Below are 17,796 nucleotides of genomic sequence, written 5' to 3'. Positions count from 1 at the left end.
GAAAGAAGGGTTTCTGAGCTCCATAAACTGTAGGTACGGAAGTTCTGACATGAATCCTCCAATAGTGTCCCTTGACAAGCCCAGGGGATTGCGAATGGTAGGGGCATTTTTGTGCCTGTTTCTAACTTCAATGCTTTTCAGAAACTGAGGAAATTTGGATCTGTGGAGAGAAAAAGGCTTTCTGAACTTGTTAAGGAGCTCATGTAAATGACTGGCTTCCGCCATGAGAAACTTCAGGTTCGGCAATCGAAGGAGAAGAGCTGCTCCGATGAATTGTTCCCATTTCAAGGTCTTGGGGTCAAACGTTCTTCCATGGAAGTCAAGAATGTTGGAAAGTTTGTTCAAGCACTTGAACAGCCAACCTCCCTTGATGATAATATTAGTAGAAAAGATATGCGTTAATCTGGCTTGCTCGACTAGCTTGGCTAGTTCTGGTTTCTCGTAAAGAGTCCTGCAGAAAGGAATCATAGCCTCCGGTCTGAGCTCATAGAAGCCAAAATGATGGTGAAGGGTTTTTTGCGCTATGTAACCCCAGCTCTTACAGACTGTAGAGAGACTGATAAGGTCATATCGACGGGCTTTTGCATCGTGGTCTTCGAGAGCCACAGCGGGGCGACGCTGGCGATGGTCATATTCATCGTGACAATGCAGACAGAAGGTCTCGCATATTATATATATGATGGCTGGGTCGAGGTTTTGGAGATCCATTGTGTGTAATTGGGTAGTAGAGTGATTTGTGATAGACAACATGTAAGTTTGGTGGGTTCTTTTGACACTTTATAACGAGACTCTCAGACCGTGTGATGAGTAAATGCACTCCGGCCCTGTACAATGAATCAGGCTAAGTTGATGGTATCGTGATTCAGTTCGTGGATTTTTGAGTCTGAGCAGATATACTGTGTCAGCATAGAGTGTTATTCGTTGTCAGTCGCAGCTGTTAGCATTCTCTTCCTAACCTCACAGCAGTTTTTCACCTAGGAGTCAAATCACTCGTTAATTAGCTTATCACTGTGACTATCTGTCTGATAGGAGCCTCAGACTTTGGCGAACCTTTGTGAATAGAGAGTTAGACGCCCGGAAGTCGACTTTCCATTCGAGATCCAGGGGCAGTGAAGACAGACTGAGCCTCCACAATACAATACAAAAAGTCACATTCACGAGCTTACACCTCTTGCATTTTTGTCGTCATATTTATAAAGCTTATATCTGCTTAAAAAACTAAAATCACTATCAAGGAACATGAAGCTCAAAAACGCAGCATCTCTAACTGGAAGTCGCAATCACATCGATAAACAGATTTAAGTACAAGCTCTTGACAACGAAGTAATTGACCAAGTTCACTAATGGTACTATAAATGCTCAACTACCCGACCAAATTACCCGTCAGCCATTGCTCTATGTGCTACTGGAACAGTTTCAAAAGGGGTCAGGCATCTCGGTGAGTCAACCTAATCAGAGACAAGCCTTCGAAGCCTGGTCGCACAGGTGAGATACATCTTTATGCTACCGTGTCTTGTGAAGATTGGCATCCTTGCTTGATTTTCTCCCAACCTGATTTGTTTATAGCCATAGGAAATTCCGGGGACTCGCTGTCAATGCTTGTCAGAACCCGTATAACGACATATCGTAGCTGTTGTTCCGCTGGCTGATTTCGAAAAGTCGATGAAATATCTTTAATCATAGCGTCCAGGGCTCCTAGCATCGTATTCTCCGAGATATAGATACATAGTTCGGAGAGATTGGGTGGGAATACATATAATAAGGCGTGTTCCTCCAGAATTGGCTCTGCGATTGTTGAACTCCAGAAATCCATGAAAAAGAATCGCATGTCGTGCACATTGATGAGGCTCTTGGCAGCTGTGAAGTATTGAGACTGAGATCCTTCTGAAGTCTCCAAATGCAACCTTGTCAAGCTATGCTTCTTAGGTATCAGAAGTTCGCATATATCCTGGAGGGTGACGCCGTTATGATCAAGTCGATATATGCCATAGTAAGTGAATTTCTCTAATGGCCCTGTAAATGAAAGGAACAGACGGAGTTCTTCCCGACTAAAATCAGCTTGCAAGCCCAGAGTTCGTAAGCTGGACAGATATAGCCGGCTTCGAAGTGACTGTGGATTGGGTTTGAACAAGGTCATGTCGCGGACTCCTGGACTGGTCGTCAAGAGTCCTCCCATGCAGGCCTAGGATAGATCTAGGGATCCGTCGGTGTAAATTTCGCTGTAATTTCCGCTGAACCTTAGCGGTGTGACATCTAGAGTGTTGATACCTCGGGGAATAACACATTGCTTCCCTACAAAGAGCGTACGGAACTTTCTCATGGTCTTGTTCAAGTGTCCGTTCTGCATCGAAAGCTTTTCGAGGGCCGGCACATGGAGCAAAATAAAGGGGGCAATATATTCTCCCCATTTCGAGATGTCTGGCACAGAGGACGCGTCTGGAAAGTCTAGAACTCCTGAGAACTTGCTCAGCGACTCTGCGAGCCATCCTTCGTCAAGACTCCAGTCGTATGCAGATGTTTGTCTTATTCGAGCCATTTTCACATGCTTTCCAAGCTCCAGATTCTCAGAAAGGGTCCCGCAGAATAGGAACTCTGCTTTTGGATGAGTTTCGAAGTAGCCGAAATGGTGATGCAGTACCTTCTGCGCGATATATCCCCATCTCTTGCAGACGAGTGAGAGATTGAAGATTGCCTGGCGGCGTTCTAGGGCCGCAGCAGGGGGTGACCAACGGCCCGGGGCCGGCTAGTCCCTATGGAGGTTTTGGCAATGAGGGCATATGCTCTCGCAGATGAGATGTATAATCTCCCGTTGGAGGTTCTGGATGAACATTTTCTTCATGATTGATTCCCGATATACAATAGTGGGCGGTCTTGTGAGTTTTGAGAGCTTGAGTTGAGCGAGGCTGTAAGCGGGAGGAACCCTGGGCATTTTATAGTCCAAAGATGAGCATAATGAATGAAAGTTGCGAACGGTTGCTCTAGGCCATACACTATTTCTCACTCATGTCTCTTCTTGTATCACTGTGGTGGTGTACCGCCTGTGATCAGCATGCGCTGATTGTCGTCATGAAGCACTGTCGGCTTGGGCTTCCGCTATGGACTGGCCGTCTTCCACTTGCCAGCAAGTTGTTTGCATTGTGACTGATTGACTGTTTGTGAGCATTCCCAAATAAATTCGGTAGCATCAAAGACTTACTTCCGCATGTATGCATAAGTTGTTGAAAACCGTTTGCTTGCCAAGGAATAACATTAAATGCGGTTTTGATCTCACGTAGGAAGATCACAATAAGGTAACTGAAGAATAGTTTATTTGTATTTTATCTGGCTGAGCCGCTGAAATACCTCAATTTACTGAACCTGCGTTCACTACATGTACTCCATAGCCTCGTGGCTCAACATAACGCCCTAATACCCCTTAAACTAATCAATGGTCGTAGACAAAGTTCACTTCAATACCCCCCCTCTCAAGGAAAAGAGCGCATTCATGTCTTATTTTCTCACAAGAAGGATCCTGCTCCGATAGCGGCGGGCTTTGTACTCCTTCAGGGGGGATACCTAGATGAACGCGGATCTCGACACTTTTCAGTATTTGATCCCTTGGGCAGTCGGGACAGTTGGACAGAATGTATTTCGCGAGTGCGGCAGATAGCCCCTCAGTTTCTTCACGCTTAACCTCGAATATTATGGTTGAAAGTGCAGAGGGGAATACAGCCACCAAGGCATGGTCATGTAGGATTGGCTCGCTTTCTGTTCTCTCCCAGATAGAGCTTGTTGCAATGCGTAACCAAGTAACATGTTCAAGGATTCTTGCTGCTGTAAGATAACGTGATTTGTAATGCGTCAGTACTGTCGCTTCTTTCAAAGTATCTTTCTTCGTCGTGAGGACTTCGCATATATCCTGAGCTGTGGCTGGATTTGGATCCTGCGTAAAATCTCCCATATGCTTAAAAACTTCAAGTGGCCCTGTGGCAGACACCAAAAGTTGTAGCTCTTCCCGACCCAGACACACGTCTATCAGATGAAGAGTACGTACACTGTCGAGCTGTAAAGGATTCTTTAGTGTTTGGCGAATTGGATTTCCAATTATCAGAATATCAAACCCTTGAATATTTGACAGCAATCCACCACCCGCTGTATTCGAGAGGTCGACTGGACCCGCGAGAGGAAAGGTTTCCTGGCAGTGCGGGCCTAGGCACATGGTAACCCTGACGACATGTTGAGGAAATGCATGCATATGGCTCTCAAATGGCGCTTTGAATTGCTGCACCAGATGGTCGAGATTCCGTGTGTCTATCTGGAGATCTTCGACAGTTGGTATTTGAAGCAATATGAGTGGTATAATAAACGATGACCACGCTCCTTTGCTGAAGTTAAAAGGCTCTCGAGGAAGACTTAGAATGTCCGAGAATTCTTCTAATGACTTGAGCAGCCAAGCATCATCGTCTTTGTCAAGATCCCGATCCAGCTCAGAAATCTGCTTGAAGTAGATCTGTTTAACAAAGCGACCGAGCTCTGGCTTTTCGCAAAGAGTCCTGCAAAATCTGACATCTCCTTTATCGCTTCTCTCAGGAAAGCCATAGCTGTGGTAGAGTACATGTTGGGCTACATAGCCCCAACGTTTGCAGAGCAAGCAAAGGTCTACAATAGTTTTTCGTATGCCACTCTCTTCTGCTGGATCGATATGTAGGAACTTGGCAGGTGTTCTCATGTCTTTTCGACAGTGCAGACAAAATTTTTCGCAGATTATGTATATAAGCTCCGGTGGCAAGTTCTGGAGGTTCATTCTGGCTGAAAAATAATGTGGTACGAAACAATGTTGGTGAGGCGGCTGGGTTGGCCGAGGGATTGGAGGCACCTTTATACGCCTCCGAGGCCGGCCAAGGAGTCATCATTTAGGTTCATATCATATTAGCTTTATGCTGTAGCCATTAATCAGTTATCGTGGTATTGATGTCTAAGTTGTGGGCTAGAAGTGTTATTTGCAGTTGAGGCTTGTGGCTGAGAGCTTATTCCGGCAGAGAGAACCTAGAGACCTTTTATATTCCGTAGACGGAGTGATCCACTATAGATGAGGACCGTTTGTCACGGACGACTGTGGTGTTCTGAGCAAGGCTCTATCCTACCTACGCTAAGTGATGGTGCGCAGACTTTGAGCACCTGTCGGTCTCCACCATCGTGACCATTTATCACGGCCCTCTTCTACGTCTAACAGTCAGTCATTCACCCATGATCCCACTCGCTATTCAGGGAACTTAGGAGTTAGTGAATGTCGACTCGGACTTTGACTGTCTGCTTCTGGCTCCCAGCAAGGTGATACAATGTTAGAGTGTCACATCACTCTCTCTCTCTGACTAGGAGACAGGTTCTGCTGGCATCAGTAACCGAACAGCACCCAGAAACGTCTGTGACCCTGTTTACTGGTGCTTCCTGATCTACAAATGCTGGGTTTTCTTGCAATGTAGCACCAATGGTAGCCTGTGACTGACCGTACCCCGGAATCTTGATGCTGTGGACGTTGGCTACATGGCTAATTCCTACACAGTTATAGTCTTGTGCGTGCTTTTGTGTTGTGTGTAGAGTTGGGGGTAGGCTAGATGTCAGAACATGTCAGGGCAATATCATGAATGCTCAACAAGCCGTCTTGGGAATTTGTGTTTTCAGCATGTTTCCGCCAATCAACACCCTCGATCGCTTACACCCGTCTTATCTTCCGTTTCTGTGGGGGCAGGTTTCTGAAGAACTGGAACAAAATCAGATTATTCGTGCCAAGAATATTGTGTTGAATAGCTTTGGTAGCAGAGTAGATATGATCGAAAGCAGCATTTCCAAGTTCTATTGGACTAAAACGAGCATCTCTACATAGAAAAATGCGGTAACATTGTGTTTTCACCGATGTCGTCGCAGCTATACCATGAAAATGGTGCTACCGTGGTAGTTATACACCCGTTTTCAAGCCATAATGAACCACATTCTCTGTGGAGTGATTCCTCTTCTTCTGCGTTCGTTGGCCGTACAACAGGCATTGCCCACGGTGCTGGATTTGGATATGCTTTGTCTATAAAATGTAGAATAACCTCTTTTAGCTTTTGCTCCTGGGGAGGTCCTCTGTAGGTAGACGATATGTAAGACCCCAAAGCCTCTCGATATCGAGGTGCATCCGTGTGGCTATGGTCGAGGCATAGCGTCTGTAGGTTCGGTGGGAACACATTGAGCAGGGCATTCTTTGCAAGATCTTGGGTGTTGCGTCTCAGCGTGGAGATATCGCACAATACTCCTGCGTTGACTCGTAACTGTTGCAGCTTGACTAGCTGAGCCATGGCAGTAGGTGGCCGCTCTGAGTTCCATATCTTCAGGACAACTCTCTTGAGTGTATCTTTCATGGGTAAAAGCATCTCAAAGATCTCCTGAGATGTAACAAGTCTGGTTCTAGTGGCTTGTGACCAACCCGTGTCTTCAACTTCCCTATAAACGAACTCTTCCAGTTTTCCTGTGTTGTTGATGAGTCTCTGCAGCCCGCTCTTCGACAGGCTCGCATTACCAATCCGGAGCCTGCGCAGCTTCTGAAGTGGGAGATTCTCTGGGAGACTTGCAAAGTCAGGTCGCGATATGGAAAGCGTCTGGAGGTTCTCCAGCATTATGAGAAGTTCCCCTAGATTATGTAGAAATGTTTGAACCTGTGGTCTCAGATCCCAGACGGAGGATATTTCCTGCTGCCCGACCGAAAGAGACTCGAGCTTCTGAGTCAGAGCTTTGTTCCGCATGACAGCTTCCATATGGAATCTTTGGAAGATCATCGGATTATAAAGGCCGTGAACGACGAGATGCTTGAGGTTGGTTGCCCGAAGTAGAATAATCGGTGCGATAAACTCTCCCCAAGAGGCAACAGAGCTCTGCAAGTAGAGCGGCTCTAGCCCAAACAAGCACACATACCTAGCCATGGATTTCTTAAACCAAGGCTGGTACAATAACTCCTGGTTGAATCCTGCGTTTAGCCCGAGGATGGCCACTTGCAACTGCTTGCTCAATTCTGGATTCTCGCAAATTGTCCTGCAGAAAAGAATCTGCCTCAGATCATCTGAATGTTTGAAGTAGTGATGAAGAATGTTCTGTGCAACACATCCCCAGCTCTTGCATGTCCTGCTAAGGTTGATGAGAGCCGGGCGTTCCTTATCCTTCTTATTGGATATGATCTGCTCGTGGGAGACGGAATGTTTGTCCTGACAATGTAGACAGAAATGCTCGAAAATCTGATACAAGATCTCTGTCGGGAGTGCTGGGCTTTCCCACATGACGGGCTATATCGGGTATGCCTCGATTTTGTTTCTTCGGTATCTCAACAAGATAAATCAGGGAAGAAATATGTGTGTCTCTGGCTGACGCCTCGGTAAGCCAGAAAATATGTCGAAACTTTGGCTGGCAGTATGATCAATGGCTAGAAAAGCTGCAAAGCCTTTGCTAAACGCGGAGTTCCTAATGGCCAAGTCTTTTGTTGCGTGTAACTGATGGGTTGAGCTTTCCTACTTCCTTTTGTAAGGCTATAGTTCAAGTGGTGCTGGCCGTTGGAGTTATTGATAAATGGTTGATACAAGTCGAGATGAGTATGAAGAAGGACCGTGGGAGGACTCGTGACGAGACTTTATAGGCAGAATGAACAAGCTTTGATACAAGATTAAGTGTTGTTGATGTGAAGTCTGTATGTGATTTGGTGAAAGGCTATCTATGTGACCAACTGTATTCTATGGCTCGTAGCTGTATCACTGTTTGACTTTGCAAAATATCTGTCTCAGAACACTAATGTGACGATTCTTAACTTTGTTGCCCCTGGATCCATTCAGCTTGAGGGATTTCAAAAGTCAAAACTGAGGCTATCTCACCACCGCGTCCACCGAAAATTTATTTAAATAATTGAAGAAATTAATTTTGAGTATGTAAATACTTGCTGTTGAGAGCCTGGCATATGCTCTTACAACCAACGATGTTGAATACCTGAGAAACAGTAACAATTTCTATACGCCCCTGTTAAACAAACTCCCATCCCGTCAAAAACACATCTATCCAGCTCGTTTACAATCTGATCATCCTAGGGTATCACAACCTTTTACCTCCTGTGAAAAACATCCCGAACCTCAACAACGCCGTCCATCCTTCCAAGAACCAAAACCTTAGCATCCTCATCAAAAGCCCCAGACATTACCATCTCCTCCGTAGCCTCGTCGTACACAATCGTTCCCGTCGCAACATCCATGATGTCGAAGCCATCTTCAGTTCTGCAGAGCATGTATCGGCAATCGGGTGAGATCGCAATGGGCCATCCCTCACAGGGTCGCACCGCGTTGAGGTTGTAGGACGTCAAGTCGTTGGCGGAGGGGATCCAGATGTGGACGCTTGTTCCCCAGACTGAGACGATGCGTCGACCATCGGGACTGACTGCTAGAGCGCGGGGGTTGTTTGAGCCGTCGATTTCAAGATGACGAATTGTCTTGCAAGTCTTGGTGTTGGTGATGCGCAGCGTTCCATCACGTGAGACAGTGACGAGGCTCTGGTCGGGGAGGAAAGCAGCGTGAGTAACTGCGTCGATGTGGCTCAGAACCTTTCCGACCCTGACTCCGTTCTTCACGTCCCAAACCCCAATGCGATTCTTCGCTTCACCCACTGCGATGAGTCTCCCATCACGGCTCCAAGCAATTGGCTCACCCTTGGCCTCCTTGAGTTCACAGGCCGTCTTTCCACTGACATAGTCCCTCAGGAAGACAGTGCTAGAGTGGTGAAAGTCGAAGCCTCCTGTAAACTGAACAGTCCAGTCCCTGATAGTAGCCAACTTGGAACCATTGGGTGAGAAGACAGCATGCGAGCCGCTTGTCTTGGAGTAGCCGCTCTGGGTCTTGATGTCAAAGACGTCAATCCAGGATTGAGAGGTCTGCGCAGCTGTGTAGATTGCAAAGACAGCTGATGTAGCAGGGGAGATGCCTACTGAGGCGATCTCTGCCTTGCTACAGGAGCGGCTGAAGCGACGTGTGATTTCCATGAGTGCTGTCGGGTCTCTTGCACCTAAAGACTGAGATCTTGATGATGAAGTTGAAGGAGATGCAGATGATTGTCCCCTGTAGCGTCGTTAGTCGTGAGCTCGAGGTTGAAAGGGGCTGGACTTACATGTTGACGACAATGGGTGGTCAATAAAGAGAAATAAGAAATGTGGAGAAGGTATCTAAAAGTTTTGTAAAGCTTGATATGATTGTATTGTTTGTATGTAGGATTGTTCTGTAGAGTGTAGTTTGAAGGTATCGCCAACTCCCAAAAAACCGGCGATCACCTTGATCTTTAAACAAACCGCGAAGCCCACCACGATGACTCCTCCCTACGTCTAAGCACACCGAATCTTACAGATTGCTAATCACATCCCTCGATTTGGCGAGGCTCAAAAGCGACTTCGTTGAAAAAACTTCACATTATTCTCAGCATGTAGTGAAAAAGGCTGAAGACATGCATCGGTAGGGGTGAGTCACTAGTAACACCCACCGGTCTCCGCAGGAGATACACGGAGGAGAATTCGGCGTGGCAGAATTAGGGATAGCGTTGATGACATGGGTGCCGGCCTCGTTATTTTTGGACGTGAAGAGGGAATTGAAGGTTGTAAGAATGAGACTCAGCGGGTTCATGATAGCCCGCATCTTGGCATTGTAGCAATGACTCTGAATATCGGTTACTCTTACTGACAGTTAATCACTCCAACTACCCGCTTGCAGTTCATCTTCACAGCTCTTGATCTTCATTGTGTTGTGAAAAAGGTGAGATGGAGACCCCCACAACCCCATGAGTTGCGATGCGGGGAGTATAAGTGAAAATGGTCTAGCCTTCTAGCCAAAAAAACTCCAAAACGAGACTACGTGATGGCCCATTAGAAAGCAGAAATGGAATCATTGATTATGAAACCATTGCTTTGTAAATACTCGCTATTCAGCTCATGAACTAGATTTACAATTGCGTCCGATCACGGAGAGAGACAATGGATAGATTTCATCATGTTCAATTCATCATTTCATTCAGACATGATCGCATAGATCGATCATACGAGACTTATTCGTCATTTCGACCCATCAAGGTGTCTTTGATGCACGCCAACAAGAGCATTCAGCTCCACCATTAACTCATTCATAACTCCCAATGCTGCTCCCAACAAACTCCTTCTTTTTAATTTTTCATATTTCAACACGCTCAAGCACCAAAAGCCTCCTCATAGTTGGTCATGCAAGATCGGTAGCGAACAGAGCTTGTCTTCAGAGCCTCCATGGCCTTCTGAAGACCCTCCTTGGAGATAGGAATTTCCTCGATCCACGACTTGAGGCCCTTGTCAGCAGCGAGCTGCAACATCTCAAGCATCTCACGTCGGCTACCCAAGTGCGATGTTCCGATGTAGCAGCCGTTGGTGATGAAGTCCTGGTTGCGGATGGAGATACCATCACCGCCGGGAAGACCAACGGAGTTCCAGTGGCCGTGCACATCGAGCAGGCTGAGGTACTCGCTGAGAGCAAAGCCCTCGAAAGAAGTGGCAGTGTTGATGATGATGTCGAAGGACATCTCGTGGCCCTTGGTCCAGTCCTTCTCACCAGTGGCCAGGAAGCCATCGGCACCCATCTTGCGAGCGTCGGCCTCCTTGGCTCGTGAACGGGAGATGGCCCAGACTTCAGCGCCGAGGGCCTTGGCGAAGATGACACCGTAGTGGCCAAGACCACCGATACCAACGATACCGACCTTCTTGCCGGGTCCGGCGCCGAGACGCTTCAGTGGGCTGTAGACGGTGATACCGGCGCAGAGCATGGGAGCAGCTTGGGTGCTGGAGAGGGCTTCGGGAATGGGGTAGACCCTATGAATTGTAAGTCAATGAGATCAACTGGGTGGGCAAGTGTACTCACCAGTACTCATGCACTCGGCTGTGAGAAGAGTAACCACCCTGGGTCTTGAAACCAGTATCGAGGTAATCAGCGCCATAGGCGTCGATCTGGTGCTTACAGTAGGTCTCATTGTCATTCTTGCACTGATGGCACTCAAGACACGACCAGACCTGGGCACCAGCACCGACACGGTCGCCGACCTTAGCGAGAGTGACCTTGTCACCAACACGGAGAACCTTGCCAACAACCTCGTGGCCTACGGCGAGAGGATAAGGGCAACCGCCCCAGTCGCCGCTGATGGTGTGACGGTCACTGGCGCAGACACCACAGCACTCGACCTTGATGTCGACATCGTACTCGCCAAAGGGACGGGGCTCAAATGAGTTCTTCTGGAAGTCGGTCCAGTGCTCGGCGCTGGGGGACTGAAAGCCCTGGAACTTGTCGGGAACAGACATGATGAGTATGGAAGTGTGAGTGTTGAGATGACGAGAAAGAGAGAGTGAAGCAATTGAGAACTAGTCAATTGGGGCTTCTCTTCCTTTATAAAGCTCATCTCATGACGACGAGCCGACCATGAACCCCCACTCGTCGAAACAACCTCAGAGCTCACCCCTCATCGCGTTGACTACCGTATCCGTTACGTGTGAGGGGCACTTTTTTTCCCTCTACTACGACCCCTCCATCATGAAAGATCATCTGATTCGAGTAAGCGACGCGGTTTGGGGGGAGGAATTGAAGTGTCGCATTGAGAGATTGGGGGTTTCGGGACGCTATGCCCGAATTGCAGACAGGCGACATGCGATAGCCGATAGCCGATGTAGGCATGTCATTGGTTGAGGGGCCATCATGACTCTTGACATGAAGCTCGGATTATCGTGGGCCGCCGGAGTCTGAATTCCTCCACCAAGAATCGTGGGGGATGAGGTAGCATGAGAGGAGGTGCATTGGCGATCTGTGAGGAGGTGGCTCGAGATGTGTTTTATAGTTCCATTTGCCCTGATGGGGGTATCCTTTCATACGGGCATCATATGTTCTAGACCTTGCTATATCATGTCTTGTCAAGGCGTAGTCAAGTTATATCCAAGTCATTCCTCCTCATGACCACAAATTCGGACACCCAAAACCGAAATCTCGCAATCCTAAATACCGAACATCGCTATAACCGTCCAAAAAGCTCACTGCTTCTTCCAGTCCTTCTTCTTCAAAGCCCTCGACTCTCCCAGTCCAATTCCCAGCAGAAAGCTCACTCTCATAGTCATACCAAGATACACAAACGGCACATTCCCCCAATCACTAGCATTCCACGCCATGACGTCCCAATAGATACTCGACCCAAGCTCACTCATCGAAAACAAGTGTCCCAGATCTGCAATAAGTAGTACAAGCAAGACGGTCCTCCAAACCCGCAAATCCGCTGTAGATCGCAGAACGAGCGCTTCATTGAGCGCAAAGAAGAAGAACATATTGGCGAGCTGCGACATAGCTACAGATGTAGCCTTTCCTGTTTCTGCTGGTGCTGAAGATGCATGGAGGAGAGATAGGTAGGTGCCTTGGCGGAAGTGGGTGTAGAAAGCACCGGTGAGGGCGGAGATGGGCTCAAGGATGAGGAAGAAGATGCGGTAGATGGGATGGATGCGGAAAGCCACTTGAGAAGGCCTTGGAGTTGGAGTGGCCATGATGAAGGTAAGTTGATGTGATCGCGGAAGATGAATTGTGTCTTTGATATGTTGCTACGTGGTGATAATGAACAAACTCTCAGAAACTTCAGTATGGATGGATCCTTGACGCGGGAAAAACTTGATCCACTGTCTTCCCCACGACAGCCCTGCAGCAATAAACTCTAGAAGGGTGCATCCTGAGACAAAGTCGAAGATTGCTGGAACTGAGATGCAATATTGGATACTTTAGCTTGAGACCTATTAATCTACGAGTTATAGCACTTGTCTTGAAGATACCCGAGCAATTATCGGCCTTTAAGCTGAATGCTCCGTAGGGTAGCCATGACGTCCAGACTCAGGGCACTTCGACCAAAATGTCGAGGTCTAGACCTTGAAGATTTCAAGCTCCAGGGTAAAGTCAATCTGAGCTCATATAAATCCAGATGAACCCAAATGGAGAATTTCCCTGTTGTGGCTGACCGGTTCCAGGGAACCGGTATCGGAATGTCCGGTTCACCAATTGTAAGCCGGACTCAAGTTCTTCTGAAGGACTTGTCGATCACTTCCTCCAATCCGTCAGAGTTTTTCGTTCTCCGGGTGTCAGGGGCTGCTCTACGCAAACCCCTTTGCAAACCGATTCAGGCTTGAACCACCCACCCTTAGAGGGACAATGTTGTTGATGAAACTGCAGAATCAGGGTCTTCAGCCCCCGTGGATGAGATCAGTCAGTGAGTCCAGCTAAATCCGGGGTTGCTTTGGGGGATTAGCCTGTTTGGGGTGTTGATTTAGACCCCTGGAAGGTCTGGACGCATTGAGTGTTGCACTGCGTGGGTTCTCGAAGTAACGCTGTTGTTGTGGTGAATCGATGTTACACAGCCATTGGCCGTTGGAGGTCTGGTCAATAGGGATCAACGGTGTTGATATGAAGGCCCAACATTGTTGCTACTTTGCAATCACAGTTATTGTGGCATTGTTGCACTACTCAGTACCTGCAGATTTCTTTGCAGAAGAATCAGCATCGGAAATAAGAATACGGAAAGTTTGCATCGCCACTTTGAGTTTCTTTCGCCCTGCTTGGTAGGTTTGGCTGAGGATGGCTTGGAGGCTTGATGGAGGGGCGGCTAGCGACAGGTGCTACTCCTACCGTGTTCAAGGGACCTCACCGCTACAGATTAAAAAAGCAAAGAGAGTTTGTTTTACCGTCATAATTCTTTAGCTTCATAAACATCTTCTTCAACGACGTAGTAGAGCTTGTTCAGACCGGACCGAGGAAAAAGAGAATCGCGGGCCCCGAGAAAAACTGGAACCGTACGATCCACCTCCGCTCGATAGTAATAAATCAGGAAATCGTTGTCCTTCCCGCATTCCCAAGACTTCCTTCTGGGGCAGCGCTAGCTCACAAGTGCATGTCATCGTGTACTGTAGATGGCGTTAAGCATGACTTGGGACCAGTCGCCTTACATCACCGCCAAGGGTCGTTTAGTATCGTGACTCGCCCTATGGGGCACTAGCTGATGTTAAGAGATACTTTTGATGTCTTCCCTTTCCTAGACGACACCCTCTCCTTCTTTTATTCCCCTGATCATCCCGTTCTTCTCACTCGTCTTGTTGTGTTGTGCCGTACTGTGCTGTGCTGTACGTACAGTGAAAACCCAATCAGTGACCCCCTGTTTCTCAGATCCCTTCAGTGGCAGTTCAGTTCAGTTCGCCCTTTAAATTCAAGCCCCCCTGTCTTCCATTGACTTTACCGGGATTGCTAATCGCAACGGTTTTTTTCTCAAGAAGCCTGCTCTCCCTCCCTCACATCTATCCCCATTCCCTTTCTACTCCTTTTTCTGTTGTTCTTTTTCTGCTTTTCTGTTGGGATCAGCACAGAGCGTATACCGAGTACTCAACTAAAGAACCCTCTGAAACCTCCGTCTCTTTTTTTTGAGTTGTTTGCTCCGTGTACCGTTGCCACCCAACACCAAACGACCCAACGCCAGAAACGGGCCCAAAGCAAATCAAGGTTCCGCGAAACTTAAAGGAAGGCCTGAGACCGCCCTGCGACCAGACCCTACCGACCGCCCGATCGTAAACAACAACGACAGAGGTCAAAATCTGCGACGAGCGCATTCATTTAGGTCGTTGTCCTTCACTGCTCGGCTATTTGGTCGACTCGACATTCCTTCATATACGTTGTTCGATTATTTGCGTTTCCAGCTCCGATAGTTCCAGCACAGCCCGCTTGGACTTGATACACGTTCCTTTCTAGTTCGACAGTTTTGCTACCACCTCGAATATGACCAAGCGCATTTTCCCCATCAGCGACTGGGCTCCTGCTCAAGAGGCCATGTTGGAATCTCCCTCCGAATCTTCGTGTCTGGGCATCTCGACGCCTGCCCAGACTGTGAACACCACTCTCCACCCTGAAGCAGCCGCAATGCACACAGCTGCCCCCCCTCGAAACCGTAGCATGAGCCTTTCTATGCCATGGCGACGTCCTAAATCATTTGCTTTTGGTCATTACCATTCTCATTCGCAGCATCTTTCTCGGCATTTTAGCGATCTCGCTGTTGACGATACTGAGGACGAGTTCCACGATCTGAACAGCGCCCATCACGAGACCCAGCACCAACACCACTTCCACACTCCAGGTGCCAAGCAGATCAAAGGCATGTTTCGCCGCGCTTCACTGTCGATCAACCGAATGGTTCATCGACGACCTTCGATTGCCGAAGATGTCGAACAAACCGAAACTAATAGACCTACTACTTCATACAACAATGCGCACTCGACTTGGAGCCGTCTTCGACAAGCAACCGTTCGTCGTTCACGATCGATCTATGGATTCGACCTGAAACATGACCAGAACGCCTACAACTACGAGAACTCCTCGCATCTCCCGATTCCCGGTTTCCGTGGGGAGCCACCCGTCATTCCTAGCAACTCCGGAGCTGCTGCTAAGGCCTCAGCTGCTATGCAGAATGAATACCTGGCTCGTCAGGGACTGTACAACTTGTGGTTGAATCCTAGCACCAACGACGAGAGCAACGATCGTGAGAGCGGGATTGGAATTACAGTGACACTTCCTGGAGCCGAGAGTGAGACTGAGATAGAGCAAAATGCTGCTATTAGCACGATCGACTTTGTCTCTAGACTCCCTGCAGAGCTCGCTATTCATGTCCTCGCAAACCTCGACGCTCCAGCACTCACCAAGGCCAGCATGGTTTGCAAGAACTGGAGTAAGATTGTCAGTAACCAGCACATCTGGCGTGAGTCTTGTCTTCGCGAGACTACTACCACTTATGCTACAAGCGAGCCCGTTGCGCCCGGATGTGGTCTCGGAGTTCCTGCTATTTCACCGGCAAATGACTGGAAGGACATTTACCGTATCAAGCAGGAGTTGAGCCAGCGATGGAAGACTGGCAAGGCCAGACCTGTCTATCTGAATGGACACAAGGATAGCATCTACTGCCTTCAGTTCGACGAGTAAGTTATTCGGTCCTTTTACAAGTGTTTTACTAACCTGAAAAGGCACAAAATCATTACTGGTTCCCGCGACAAGACGATTCGGGTCTGGGATATGCATACCCTTGAATGCACCCTCATTATTGGACCACCCGAGGTCATCGCCGAACCTGACATGCTCATTGACGAGGATGGAAACCCTACTCATTTCGCTTCAGGATCCTCCGACAACGAGAAGTCAAACTTCTCTATGCCTCGCAGTACATCATTCCCCACACATCACATGGCCTCTATTCTGTGCCTGCAGTATGACGACGAGATCCTGGTCACTGGATCCTCCGACTCTACCTGCATCGTTTACGACGTACGCGCAGGATACCGTCCTATTCGCCGACTCCGACACCACACCGCAGCGGTTCTCGATCTTGCCTTTGACGACAAGCATATCGTCACATGCAGCAAGGACTTCAGTATCTGCGTCTGGGATCGACACACGGGCGACTTGATCAAGCAGCTTCGGGGACACAGCGGACCTGTTAATGCAGTACAGATGCGGGGCAACACCATCGTGTCTTGTTCGGGAGATTTCCGCGTCAAGTTGTGGAACATTGAAACAGGCAAAAATATTCGTGAGTTCACGGGGCACACCAAGGGGCTTGCTTGCTCCCAATTCTCCGAAGATGGCCGATACATTGCATCTGCTGGTAACGACAAAGTTATCCGCATCTGGGATGCCAACACAGGCGAGTGTCTCCGAGAGATGCGCGCCCACGAGAACCTGGTCCGTAGTCTGCACATAGATAGTGTGAGCGGCCGACTGGTCTCTGGAAGCTACGACACCGACATTAAGGTGTGGGACATGGAAACTGGACACCAGCTGCTCGACTTTCCGAAGTGGCACGCAAGCTGGGTTTTGAGTGCGAAGAGCGATTACCGTCGCATCGTCAGCACAGGACAGGACCCCAAGATTTTGATAATGGATTTTGGTGCTGATGTTGATGGTATTGAGACTATCGAGAGTGCCAGGCCTTTACAGATCGAGGGAGGGTTTATCTGAGGCCTGAGCATGCGACGGAATAATATGATTGGGGGGATACTAATGTGCCAGACGAACACAATTGAACTGGCTTTTACGACTTTATGACATGGAAGGGTTTGCTAGACTGATTTTAAGATGTAAAGCAAGCATTAGGGCATGTTGGACGAACATGCTAGGGCATGGTGCATGCGCGCAACCTCAGGGAGCACATTTGAGATCGGGCGATGGATCTATCGCTCATGAAGATTACTCGCCAATAGCGTTATGAGCGATCTGGATCACATAGACTGCGTCTGGAGTTTATATGAATGAATTTACTTAACTATTGCTTCCGAGTCCTGGGGTCTTGTCATCTGAATCTCTGATTTTGTGCTTTGTTTCACGACGGACGATGGATTAATTTGTTTAAGTGGTTACAGGGTTCATGGCCGATGCGTGAAACATGGGAGTCCGAGATCTACGGGAATGCGCATCGATATCGAAATGCGGGATGAAGAAGGATGCGGAGTGAAACACATAGCGTGTGATGGATATACGTAGATCATGTGAAGAGAACAGATTTTGCATAAACACGCACCCTGAACTAATTAATATATATCATGTCTGCATGTTCATGTTAGCAGTTCACCTGACTTTGACGGACTATCCTGTGCTATATCGGGTAGGTGGTATAGATTTAGAGTAATTGTTGTACCACATGCAGGCGACCGTTGACCTTAAATGCGACTCTACCTTACCATCGGAGTGATGTGCATTACGG

The 17,796-nt window shown here is 48.1% G+C and overlaps 5 protein-coding genes across 5 annotated transcripts; 1 reads left to right on the top strand and 4 right to left on the bottom strand.

Annotated features, from left to right (window-relative positions):
- Nucleotides 1–5,935: 5,935 nt before the first annotated feature.
- On the bottom strand, nt 5,936–6,635 carry J7337_002275 (uncharacterized protein; the record flags this gene model as incomplete). Its single annotated transcript, XM_044820007.1, is given in 2 exon segments — nt 5,936–6,055; nt 6,075–6,635. 2 exon segments carry the CDS (start codon nt 6,633–6,635, stop codon nt 5,936–5,938), a joined length of 681 nt encoding a protein of 226 aa, XP_044684307.1.
- Nucleotides 6,636–8,098: 1,463 nt separating this feature from the next.
- Nucleotides 8,099–9,025, bottom strand: J7337_002274 (uncharacterized protein; the record flags this gene model as incomplete). The annotated part of the gene is made up of 1 exon (XM_044820006.1): nt 8,099–9,025. The coding sequence occupies one exon, from the start codon at nt 9,023–9,025 to the stop codon at nt 8,099–8,101; it is 927 nt and encodes a 308-aa protein (XP_044684306.1).
- A 1,187-nt stretch (nt 9,026–10,212) lies between these two features.
- J7337_002273 (uncharacterized protein) lies at nt 10,213–11,344 on the bottom strand (the record flags this gene model as incomplete). The annotated part of the gene is made up of 2 exons (XM_044820005.1): nt 10,213–10,861; nt 10,911–11,344. 2 exons carry the CDS (start codon nt 11,342–11,344, stop codon nt 10,213–10,215), a joined length of 1,083 nt encoding a protein of 360 aa, XP_044684305.1.
- A 720-nt stretch (nt 11,345–12,064) lies between these two features.
- On the bottom strand, nt 12,065–12,565 carry J7337_002272 (uncharacterized protein; the record flags this gene model as incomplete). Its single annotated transcript, XM_044820004.1, has 1 exon — nt 12,065–12,565. One exon carries the CDS (start codon nt 12,563–12,565, stop codon nt 12,065–12,067), a length of 501 nt encoding a protein of 166 aa, XP_044684304.1.
- A 2,263-nt stretch (nt 12,566–14,828) lies between these two features.
- On the top strand, nt 14,829–17,054 carry J7337_002271 (uncharacterized protein; the record flags this gene model as incomplete). Its single annotated transcript, XM_044820003.1, has 2 exons — nt 14,829–16,018; nt 16,064–17,054. The coding sequence occupies 2 exons, from the start codon at nt 14,829–14,831 to the stop codon at nt 17,052–17,054; spliced, it is 2,181 nt and encodes a 726-aa protein (XP_044684303.1).
- Nucleotides 17,055–17,796: the final 742 nt, after the last annotated feature.

Source organism: Fusarium musae, chromosome 2 (genome assembly GCF_019915245.1).
Source record: "Fusarium musae strain F31 chromosome 2, whole genome shotgun sequence".
Classification (NCBI taxonomy): Eukaryota; Fungi; Ascomycota; class Sordariomycetes; order Hypocreales; family Nectriaceae; genus Fusarium; species Fusarium musae.
Note: the sequence above shows the minus strand (reverse complement) of the source record. Positions and strands in the feature narration are given on the sequence as shown.